The sequence below is a fragment of the Cryptotermes secundus genome, unplaced genomic scaffold, assembly GCF_002891405.2.
Source record: "Cryptotermes secundus unplaced genomic scaffold, Csec_1.0 scaffold262, whole genome shotgun sequence".
NCBI classification, from domain to species: domain Eukaryota; kingdom Metazoa; phylum Arthropoda; class Insecta; order Blattodea; family Kalotermitidae; genus Cryptotermes; species Cryptotermes secundus.
This window is the reverse complement of record NW_019739214.1, coordinates 2,291,711-2,304,596: the sequence shown is the minus strand read 5'-3', so window position 1 is coordinate 2,304,596 and position 12,886 is coordinate 2,291,711. Positions and strand designations below refer to the sequence as shown.

The 12,886-nt window shown below is 40.9% G+C and overlaps 1 protein-coding gene across 1 annotated transcript in view; it reads left to right on the top strand.

Moving 5' to 3' along the window:
- Positions 1–3,765, top strand: part of LOC117282886 (clavesin-2-like) — a 12,439-nt gene extending 8,674 nt beyond the window's left edge. The window contains exon 4 of the mRNA XM_033754355.1: positions 2,779–3,765. Within this exon, the coding sequence (XP_033610246.1) occupies positions 2,779–2,810 (32 nt within the window). The 3' untranslated portion in view covers positions 2,811–3,765. The remainder of the gene's footprint in view (positions 1–2,778) is intronic.
- Positions 3,766–12,886: the final 9,121 nt, after the last annotated feature.

The following is a 12,886-nucleotide window of genomic DNA, read 5'->3' as shown; positions in this document are numbered from 1 at the left end:
ACATAATCGGTCCAACTGATCTTCTCCATCCTTCTCCAACACCACATTTCGAAACCTTCCAGATGTTTCTGATCTACTGCCCTAAGTGTCCATGTTTCAGCCCCATACAGAGCTATGCTCCAAATGTAGCATTTCACTAGTTTCTTCCTCAAATTTAAGTCCAATTTGCTGGTAAAAAGATTTATTAAACTTAAAATAAATGCGAGATGTAACCATCATCTGCATGTGTCTTCGACACGTGAAAGCGAAATACGTGTATATCATATCCAAGGACATGATTTCTTGCACAAAACTCATTTAAATTAAATTACTCTGACCCAGCAGTTTAACTTAACACACTCTAAAAAATTTTTAAATTCGATGAATAAACATCTCTGAAATTGTTTCCCAAAAGCTTACATTCAAAAACTGGAAGCGCCTTTAATTCGAGGGCGTCTTATGTTCGAAGTAATGTGTAATAATTAATAATAATTATAACATGTTATAAAAATGATCAAGGAGAACGTTCTTGGCTCCGAATATGTCAGCGGCCCTGCAGACAACATTAGCAGATGATGCACATCTAACAGAGGGACAATTTTTACATAAGGGGCAGATAGTGAAAGAAGCAAAGTGTCTGATATCCCCATCAGGAACTCTGAGACCAACAATTCCCAAAACAGAAAGACCTAATTTAGAACCAAGTTAAATTTGAATAAGAAAGAGTGAACTGAGTCGATTCCTTATCATACATAAAGTGCGCAATTTTAATTTCTCCAAAACAAGAGAATAACAGAAATGGACTTTAGGAAATGAACGAATAAAACTGAGGGCTGTAAACCTCTGCTGGATGCGTTCCAGCTTGTTGGCATCAGTTGACGTAATTGAATTCCAAACAACGGACGCATATTCAAGTTTAGATCTAACTAACGTAATATACAATCTGTGCATGCATTCGAGAGGTGAGAAAGTGAAAATAATGCTACGAACTAGACTCAAGGGCTTAACGCAATGAGAAAAAAATAGTTGACGTGGGTAAGAAAATAAAGTTTAATATCAATAAATATACCCCGTTCTTTAATCGAGTCGGTCAGGATTACGGATGATTGGCAAAGTTTATACCTGCAGGACGATTGAACGGTAAGCCTCCAGATTTGTATTCATACGGTGCTCGGTTCGAATCTCAGTTGAGGCAACGAATGTACTAATTGAGGGATTCCTGTGCGCTTACTCAGTTACTCCAAGCAATTGACGAGATAGTATGTCTATTATGTCACGACAACTCATTTCCAAATCTTTTCCAATTTTTCATACGTCAGCCATCCTACCACATGCGGGTGCATAATTCAGATACTGACAGAGACACAAAGTAAACTGCAAATCACTGATTAGCGAATGCATCTAAGATATGTGGACACAAAATATCTGAACAAATGTATAAGTGTTACGTATTCTTATACTAACATAAAGTAAAAGTAAGTAAAGGTATCCCTGTAACAGGCCGTGGAGGCCCATAGGGTTGTGAGATGTTGAGGTTTCCACATTTTCTAAACAATCGGCTCATAGATGGCGGTAAGGTTGTCAGCCTTACGCGCCGGCCGCCCTTTACCCCCAAGACCGAAGAATATTCCTGGTACTCATTTCTGTTAGAGGCTGAGTCGACCCCAGGGCCTTAGTGCGACTGGGAGGATTAGGTCAATTGAAAAAAATCCAATAACCTCATTGGGATTCGATCCCACGACCTTCCGGCTTGTAGCATAGTGCCTTAACCCTAATTTAATTACCTAACCTAACCAAGCTCAAAGTAGCAAGGTAAACAGTCCCTAACTAAAACATTTTAAACCAAACAAAGTAGTAGATGTAAGAGACAAGGACAAGATTATCGCAGAAATACATATGCAGCAGGAATGGATGCTTAAGGACAGCACTTTAATGTCACGTATTACCTCTGCAGATGCCTTGAAGTCGAGGATCTCTGCTTGATACTGGCCTGCTCAGCTTACCCTCCGACCCTCGAAATAGAGTCAGTACGTTCTTCCGAAACGTCAGCAGACTTCTGTTAGACTACAAGACCGAAATTCGAACTGACCACCTATCGAATGCAAGTCTAGAGCCTTACCTCTAGACTGATGTGTTAAGTGGAGCAGCGTCATACATATATTTTGTGGTATGTAGGCCCGTTATTAGGCAACGACAGAGTAATAAAGAACAAAAAATAGCCACTGCTAAGTAATGGCTCTGTAAACAACAGCCGTTGATAGGCAATGGCCGCAACAGACACGCAAGCAACAAGAGAAGAGCTGTTGGATGTAGTATTCTCTGTTCGGTCCGGCCGAGTCTATACATATAACGATGGCTAGCAGCCATTAGAGGAGAGTCTTGAGACGGAAGTTAGAGGAGTAGGAGGTTATTGTGAGATGGCCGCCAGCCTGCGAGGACGAGAGCCCAGGAGCAGGGGAGCGTCCACTGGTGCAGCAGCAGCAGCAGACTGCGGACAATTAGTAAGTGCTGTAGTGAACTGCAGAGTGTGTGAATTAGCGATAGCGCTATAGTTGCTTGTAGCTACAATCTGTAAGTGTTCAATAAATCCAATCAACAATCCAAATCCGTCTATAGTCACTCAATCACGTGACTACACAATAAATGTGTCTGATAATTTTTAATGCCGTTTTCCAACTTGTAGACCTCTTGGTACAGTGGTTTAAATCCTTTACTGGATTTACAATCTTACTTTATCTACCCATAGAGCTACATAATCTGAATACAGTTCTAATTCCCACGCATCTGTTTTGTTTTCAGAACTCTTATGCCTGGGATACTTCAAACCATGACAACTGACTGATGCTGTTCAGTCGGTCTGAGCGGGATTAGCACTTCGTCGATTGTCATTGCATTCACGACGTTACATATACTTTATTGATATAGGCCAATTGTGACTTAAGCATTTTGATATTTTTATTTAGTAAGTCTCTTAAACCACACGATTTTATGCATGTTTTAGTGTATATCAGCCAACAACTTTTATATTAGGCAACTAGACCTTTCATTCTTTGGAAACTTTGAGAGAACAACATTAAGAAATTGCAAATTTGAAATTCTGGCCCAAAAGCTAAACTTTGATGGTGTATGATGCAAATTAATATTTCTCAATATTCCTTGACTTTAAAACTTGGATACGCGGGGACTGGAAAATTGTCACTATATCATCACTTGTTCCAGTGGAATACAAAATGGTTTTTGTACCTTGAGAATCTGGTCACGAAATAACTGACAAATGACAGCCCGTTAAATTACAAGGATCACGTAGCAGTTCTGTAAGTCTGTAAAGATTTGACTACATATGCATTCTTAAATATAATAACCAATATTAGAGCATGTATGTGGTTGGTTTATGACAGAGATCTTCAACCGTTACACCTCTGATCACACAGAGAGGAAGTATAAGTCCATTATGTAACTGTTCGCAGTTCAACGGGAGTAAGTAAAAATGTCGGCCATTATTGGCCATCACCAGGAAGCACAGCCAACACTGTAAACAATTACTTTACAATCAATATTGTTGCAAATTGGTCATAACTATATTATCACAAAGGGACTGTAGTAAAATTAAGAATAAATAGTTATCACATGTATGGAGTGTTACTATAGACGGGTTCTGGAGTGATGACTCTATTTACTGGACTCTTTGATACAGTGCGTGACTGCACTTTACAGTTCATTATTACCCGCCTCCACGCGAGGACTAATTGCAATTGCTAACTTGTCCTGGTTATAACACCTCGGCAACGAAAGCATAGAAAATGTATCTGCCAGTATTGCTGTATTCTTTCGCTGCCGTGAAAACAAGCGTGTTTGCGGAGCCACTACTTAGTAAAGGCTGTTGTATAGCTCCTTGTTGCGGAGACGTTGCCCAGCAACGGGTCTACATGCCACAATATATATAATAATTTTGTATATCAAGAGTTAATTTTTAAAATAATTTTAAAAAATTTCATGAGTAGGCAGAAGAATGTGTACTGAATGAATATACTACGTGATAAAACAGAAGGCTGTCACTACTAACAACATAAAAGTCTATAAAATATTCTTCGTAACCAATAATATGAGGTCGTCAGTACATTATTTTATCTACTCAAAAAAAATCTAAATTTAGTTTAACTGAATTTAAGCAATTGCTCTTAATAAACAAAACTTATTTAAAATGTATTAACTATTTAGTCTAAACTCTTACAACTATTATGAGTACCTTTATCATAATGCAATAACAGCCTACATACCAACGGAATAATATTGTCATTTATTAAGGAGTTAGCGTGACTTAATAGGCGGATTTTGGATTTGACGATAGAATTAATTGAACCTTTATACAATTTTTTACAACATTTCACAAATCACTACCTTCGACTGGACACACTCTACTTCTAATCCACTACTCTCTTTGTAGTACCAGTTAAAGTCACATTGTGACGGACGGTCAGTCAGTCAGTAAATCTTGGTGTCGAGCTCCATCTGGGGCTCATGACCACATATTTATTACTGTTTGACAGTTACGGTCCTGTTTTTCGTGGGGCGCCCTCTCTGACGCGAGGACGGATCTGTCATTTGTACATGCTGCTGGTCCTTGCCAGCGCAGTCTTTCTCGGGCCAAGTCCCTTGGGTCTCGCTACCATATTTTACTGTCTCAAGTTTGAGACATCCCCTTTCGTCGCCTTCTACGATTCAGAGGTTCACGGTTGCGGTATTCGACCACGCCACCACACGGCTGTGAACTACCAGTTATTGTTGGCTTCTGGACCCACAGAAAACATCCATTGCCTAGCAATGGAGTCTACTATTGTTGGTGTTTATCGAGTCGTTGACTAGCAATAGGCCTGTACGTCACAGTATGTAAAGTATTTCTTTATAGCGTTGACTTTGTCTCTTGATGATGGCCAGTAATGGTCGAAACATATAATGGCAAAACTTGTATTTACTTCTGTTAAATTAGTTATAATTGATGGACTTACAGTAGTTATTTATGTAATGGCGCTGGTTCTGGTAGGAAAACCTGGAAGGAAGACACCGTCAAGAAGGCCTAAACGTACATGAGAGGATAATATTAAAGAGTAACTTAGTGAAATACACTTAGGTTGGGATTGTGAACTTGATTTATGTGACTCAGGAGAGGGATTAATGAGAGCTACTTGCGATTACGGTAATGAAACTTCATTTTCTATAAAGAGTGAATTTCTTGAGTGGCAGAGCAACTGCTGACTTCTCAAGAAGGACTAAGCCTCATAGAATTAATTATACAGCCAGTTGGTCAGTCAGTATCTAGATTTAGTAGCATCGTATTAATGAGAGTGGATCATTTGGTGTGAAGATGATTCAGAATGCAATTAATAAAGTTGGAATCGTGAATGTTAATAAAATTAATCCGATATGTGTATATGATGTTAAAAATGCTGAAATGCCTTTGTCTTGACAAGTGCTGCTAACAGCGTTCCTTGCGTAACTAACATAGTTCCGAGATCGATAAATATCGACTGCACGAAACAGGCATAGGTTTTTTCTTTNGTGGGGGAATGTAATGCCGTGTTTAGGCAAGCGGAGTTTGCTGCCTGCTTCGCTCTGGTTTCTTGCTTGACTTACATTTCGACATGAAAGTGGAGGTGATGTTTTCCTCCGAAAAGTCGGCTGACACTTTAAGGAAAGGCGTTATGACCCAGAAGATAGAATTCTTCATAACCACCGCTGTGAGAATCTCAGGTCCTCAGTGGAAATTTTTACGTAAATTTTGTTATATCGGGATTCAGGACGTGCCGTTTTACCGACAGTATTATAATATTTATCNTATCTTAAAAACCAGGACGATGGATAAAGTCCCAAATCCCAACATATCATTGTGTTATACACCATCGTCAGAATCTTATAGTAACTAATATTTATCTTGAAGAATAAAATGTGAAAGGAAAGTAACAAAGGAGACATAGTTACCGGTTGAGAAATATACAGTATGATATATGGAATCATGGGGGGGGGCACTATATTAGAAGCCGGAAGGTCGCTGGTTCGATTCCCGATGAGGTCATTGGATTTTTTTAATTGATGTAATCCTTCCAGCCGCACAGTGGCCCTGGGATCAATTCAGCCTCTAAAAGAAATTTTCGCGGGGTTAAAGTGCGGCTGGCGCGTAAGGCTGAAAACCTCACCTCCATCTGTGAGCCGATTGTCTAGAAAATGTGGGACCCTGGACATCTCACAACTCTGTCGGGATTCCACGGCCTTCTAGTGGGATTTCTTTTTTGTGTGGAAATATAAGAAAAGCATGAGGTAAAAAATAAGGCGCACACGAAACGAAAATATAGATTGATGTAAGAGTGCAGATATAGAAGGGCAAAAGAGAACAATAATAGATGAACTAATATGAGGACAAAGCTCAAGATGCAAAGTTGTCTTTGAGCTTAATCACTATGCAAATAAGACTTGTAGATTTTTGGTGAGCAATGAGAATGCTTCACATATTTTCAAACGCTTCACATATTTTCAAACTTGGCAGCAGACGAATCTTAATGATCCTATATAATTTTTACCGTCAACGCAAGAATACTTTATTATTTTGTTTATATAGCACGCACTACATATTTCAGCCTCAAATCTGACATCTTCAGGTGCTGCAAGTTTCTCTCATACTCTTACAATGTGAGAAACTTGCAGCCACTGAAGATGATCCATTCGAGGTCGAAACATGTGCGTGCTATATAAATAAATAAATAAATAACTAATAAAGTATTGCTGTGTTGACGGTAAAATTATATATGTTCATTGTATATACGCAACAGGATACAATCCTTAAAAATGGATGACTCTTAGTTAGTTGCCTGTATTATCAGTCGGTTACAGTGCCTGGGAAACTGCTCCTAGAAACCATCTATCCCCAGAATGTAGCTGGGCCCCGGATCTGGTCTGGATGCGGAGGCAAAAAGACTACTCTCTTCTCCTACGGAGATCAAACCGCGGTCCTCCAGATGATAGCTAGTACTTTACTGAGCTGTCGCAGCTGATGTATTTGTAAATATGCAATCGTTACTGCTCCAACGAATGACTGCTGGTTATTGAATGACGCTGTTTACATTGCATAAAATATTGTTACATGCGCACACACTGCTAGGCAACATTTGGTAAACAAGTTCCCGCGATGACAGATTTTTGGCAAACAGACCGTTGCTAAGTTACGCAACATTAGATAAGGTTGTGTTTTCTATGCGGTCTGCTCGAAACACCAGTAGAATAACGGGGTTATGCAATCCGTTTATAAGGAACAGAACGGTAAACACATTTTCGCATATCGGACCATGCTATATAGGCGGTGACGTCATCAACAATAGAGACGTTTTTTTCCATGGGGTCTGTGCAGACTGCTCTTAAGAGAAGCGACTGACAGAATTCGTTCAGGGCAGTTACGAATCAGTCGTAAGCTGAAGGAGTGAGTCCAGGAGAATTTTTAGTTCCGAGGTTCCAGAGTGTTTGAAGACGAAACAGCAAGATGACGTAGTAGTGATTTGAAATGCTAGTTTCTGTGTTGAGATCCATTGCCAGGAGACTTACTAGTGAAGACGGAGAACCCTAGCGCGTGTGCAACGATGAACTGGAAATGTGTAAATCAGCGATAGCGCTGTGTTAAAGTGTGATTAAGAGAACTTGTAAACAAGATGCTAATAAATCCAATCATCCGAACAAGAACCCGTTATTTTCGTCACGCGTACCAACCTACGCGAGACAGTACGTTTGGAAGTTTGTGGGAAAGTGGCCTATAACAAGGTATTGTCCCGTCATTCAACTGAAGGAACATCATGAAAACCTCGTATAATGAAAGCTAGTAACATGGCCTTAATTCTATCATGTCGCACTCCAAATTGAAGTCTTAGAGCCGATTCTAGAGAGTTCTGACAGTGGTGTATAACACGAATTTCTGAATTCGGTATTATAAAGAACAGAGTCTTTTGGAAACTGGATGCAATTTCTGAAATGCTATATTTTTAGAACACCAATTGATGAACAAAGTAAATAAACGTAGTAATCCCGAGTGTCAAGCTTAGAGCATTACTGATTTACTAGCCTGAAAAATATTACTTCCAGTGTGGAGATAGTGCAGGCATTTTGCTTTATTTCGTAGAAGAAATTATACTAAACCGCCTGACCGACATGCCGTTACAGTACAGTAAGAAGAAAACAGAAACTGCGAAGTTTGAAAGTTTCTAAGGCAACTCAGGAGCCTCGTCCCAGATGTGCCAGACGACTTCCTCCGCAGAAACTGGTCGCACAGCTTTTCGTGAGGCCAGACGGGCAGAAGGATTGCCGCACCTGGGCACGTGCTTGCCAATCCTGCCAGTGCTCCGATATCTCCCGCCACACATGCTTAGGAAAAGCGGTAAGAGAGGAAAAGGAGAAAGTATTCATTTATTTAATTAATTAAGCCTACTCATATGCAAGCCGGTCACAGTGGCCGCGCGGTCTAAGGCATGAACGGTCTTTGCTAGCTCGAACACTGGGGTCGTGGGTTAGAATCCTACTCGAGGCATGGATATCTCTGTGCTTTTATTCTATGTTTGTGTAGGTAGCGGCCTTGCGAAGGGCTGATCCCCGTTCAAGGAATCCTGTCGAATGTCTTAGGGTTAAGAAACTGAAGAGAAACAAAGCGTTTCACTGATGCCCTGTGCTTCAAAGAGGGAGCAACAGGAGAGAGAGAGTGACTAAAATGAGACGAAATGATGAAATTATTCCTTTATTTCATTAACTGAGCAGCACGCCACGAAGATGTGTGTGTGGGAGTGGAGGTATAGCTCCATCATCTGGTTACCAATTCTCGTATCACATCGTTAAATGCTTTAATACAAAACTTAAGTACCGCAGGTGAACAAGAGGCTTGTTTATTATGTAACGGAACACACAGTCCAAGGCCTTGCTATGAAAGTTCGCGTGTTGTGCTGTTGTTCTGATATGAATGAATGCTTCGTCACAGGAAGTAAATAACAAACGAGTAAAAAGTACGTTTGTCTCTAAAAGATATGATTTGCTTCTCTGTTGAAAAGAGTATATAAATGAACTGGGTACTTAACTGCTAAAACCATTATCCCCACAGCATTATCTGTACAGCAATAGATGCTACGCAGGAGGTAAGGTTAGGGTAAGGTAAGGCAAGGCTATCCATGTAACATGCCGTGGAGGCCTATAGGATTCTGAGACGTCGAGGCTTCCACATTTTCTAGACAATCGACTGATAGATGACTGTGATATTGTCAGCCTTGAGCGCCGACTGCGTTTTACTCTCCAGGAAGATTCCTGTTTCTCATTTCTGTTTGAGGCTGAGTGGACCCCAGGGCCATAGTGCGGCTGGAAGGGTTAGGTGAATTGAAAAATCCAATGACATCGGAATTCGAAACCGCGACCTTCCGGCTTGTACCAACTACGCTACCGCGTGCTAAATATTTTAATGGGCGTTCTCTTACTTGAGTTCGATATCCAGTACAAACCAGCTCTGTACACGAGCTGATAACATTTAAAAGATGTGAATGAATTATATAAAATTAAATGTTATTAAATGTTCGTTGGACCTTGGCCGCTTTTTCAGTTTCTTAATCCTATACACAGTTGGTAGGTCTCCTTGGATGGGGGATCAGCCCGTCATAAGGCCGCTACCTACACACATAACAACACAAACACAGAATAAACACACAGACATCCATGTCTTGAGTGGGATTCGAACCCACGATCCCAACGATCAAGGGAGCGAAGACAGTTCGTGACAGACCGCGCGGTCACTGTGCTCAGCGACAAGTAACAACACAATGTTTCAATTTTGCATAATTATGGGAGTTCCTACACTTTTACGCATAAGTAGACTTGGGGTTAAGAAGCGATGATAGTGAAATCGAAGATGCGGGACTGAAATATTGAAGAGGCATGTGATATTTTTTCAGCGAGAGAGCTGTGTTCTAAAGACGCTAATATTCGCTCAGTGAAGAAGTTCACGTGTTTAAGAGGCGGCTGTCTTCATGTATTATCTGCCTATCATATTCAGAAGTATACTAATATCGAATTATTAATTAGAATTGCCAACTTATCTACTGTCGTGAACTACGTACATATGTAAAATAATGCTGCAATTAAGAAGTTTTATGTAGGCTTGTATGTTGCGGCGTGACGGGGGGCGTGGAGGTACCTCTCTCGCTGCCGCTACACTTATCTCCTGCCGTGATGACGGAGGACGAGGAAATATCCCTCTCCGTCACCCTGTTTAGTAGGCTGCCACCATCTTGTTATTTCAAGAAATCTCGTATTTATCTTAGCTTGCATTACTGTCTGGGGTAAACCGTAAATCGCCGAAGCTTTGGGAAGTCCTGGAGTCGGAGGAAGAGGATAACACTCGTGGATACGTGAGGTTGAATGAAACTCGTCACATTCCTAGCCTATTCTATTACCTACGTCTTTAAATACACTATATACACCGTGCCGACGTTTGTCGGTTCGACTTACATTAAAATAATCTTGCAGTGTCTCATCATGTCCACCACCTATCACCCTGCTGTTGGTATTCTATGCTTGGAATCACTGAATGACCTAGCCCATCTGATTAGCCTATCTCTCCCGGGTTACACTTTACACTTTACACTTAATGATCATGGCTATATGAAATGGTTCCACTTACGTGAGCTGAAGAGGAGAAGGCTTGTCATCACGATCCAGCGTCCACTCATGGCCACAATTGAGGTACTAATGTAATAATGACATTAATAAGAATAGATCCGACTAGAATCGAATCGAATAGCCAAAAAAAGCTAAGAAGCTAAAAAGCTAAAAAGAGCCCCTAAAATGGGTCGTCTCGGGTTTTTATAACCTCTGCTATGCTGACTCGTTGTCTTCCGGGTATAGGGGTCCTCCTACCCTGACGTGATTTTGGGTCGGTGTAGCTTGATTATTGGTTGTCAATCGAGAAGGGGTTGACTCTTTTGGTAAGCCGCCTCCTCCTACTCAGCATTTTTCGTCTGCCTTAGTGCTTATGACACCTTTCTTATAGCCCTTCCGTATTGTCAGCGGTTCCCGCTGTCGTGTTAACATTCTGATTAGTCAGGAATTTCTTTTACTTCCTTGTAACCCCAGCTCTCCGGTTCATGTCCTTATTACTATGCAGTTTTAGTTTAGTTTTTTGTGTTTTTTCCATCTTACATCTAATTGTAGTGATTCCAAATTTACCCAAAAACTACTTCTACATGTACGTAACCCTTTGCTGCATTACATTGTAATTTAATGTTCATGTAGTGTGAACATTTTAGTGCCTTATATACGTATTTAAACCATTCTGAAAATGGAATAATTTCATCCGAGGCATCTAGGATTAATTTCATATTTAAATACAGACATTAAAATACATCTCATTCGATAGGCTTATCAAAAAGTAAGGAAAAAGGTAAAATTGTCCCTGTGCTTAACTAATTAAGCACTACGCCGTGAAGGCATATGTGAGAGTGTACGTATAGATTCACGTTTTCATGACCTCAGCACTAGTTCGAGGTGAGTGGTCAGCTTCACGCCCCGGCTACTTTACTCCCGGAGAAAGAGACCCAGGTACCCCTTTCGATAGGAGGCTGGGTGGTCCTCAGAGCTGGTCTGGACGCCACGAAGAAGAGCCAAATCTTAACCTTAGTGGGACTCGAATACCTGACCCTCGGTTGTCCAGCCCGTAGCCAATCCCTATACCGACTGCGCTATACGGGCTCCCAGTCTTATCAAAATGATACATTAATGTTTGTTATATATAAATGATCGCATCTACGGCCTATAGTTGGAATTCGAAATTTCATAGTTGTATTTATAAGAATCTGCTACTGGTCTGTATCCCGAGTGCAATGAAACAAATTGTTAGTCTATATATATGAGATCAATTTTAATACAATCCTTCCAGTAGAACTGACAAAAGTAAATATATAATGTGGGAACTTGTAAAATTCTATTAACGCAAAGATAAACAGAAATATTGAAGAGTGCTATTTTCTGGGGTCTGAAGCCATTAAATAAGGTGCAAATTTACCGAAATTTCAGAGGGACTCACTGCCCCCACTTTAACGGTCGAAGAGAAAACCAATCAAGGAACAGCAAACTTGCTTGGTTTACTCTTCATTCCTATAGCTGGAAGTAGAATGTTCCTAAGATAACATCGGTAAACTTCTACCAGGTTACAGGTTGCTGTATCCAAGACTGTGATACACTTCGTGCTTACCGCCATGAGAACTTCGAACCTGAACACGTTCTGCGCTCTTGATCAACATACTCGAGAAAATTTACTGCAAGTATTGTATTGTATTGTATTGTATTGGAGCGGGTGGGTTTCCCCATGCACTTAGACCAACTGTTGGTCCATTGTGTGTCCCCCTATGATATTCTATCAGTCTCTATTCCCTACCGGTACTGGTGCGTGCCATCAGTCCCGACTCAGCCATCGAGTTCGGCCTCTACTGGCTCAGCGGTATCTCGATGCTTCCCCCATCTACCAGAGGCGTTAGAGACTACTGTTGGGCGGGAAACGTCCGCAATTTTGGCTCAGTGACCTCCTTTGGAGGTATGAGGTTCTTTTACGTGCCGTAAAGCTACGACACGGGATCCACGGCTTAAAGTTCCTCCCGGAGGACTTGTTCCCTGAATTTTTCCGCCCTTAAAAATTCGACGACCTCCGCCGGGTTTGAACCCGCGTACCTTGAGTCACGAGGTGGGAACGTTACCCCTAGACTATGGAGGCCGCAAGTAAGGCACATAGATCATATGGAGACCATACGAGGAAGACCATAGGCAGATAAGGATTTCTACAAATTTAATTTATTTTCAATCTGTGACTTCTAAAGAGTTCTGACGACGGTGTATAACACTCAGAATT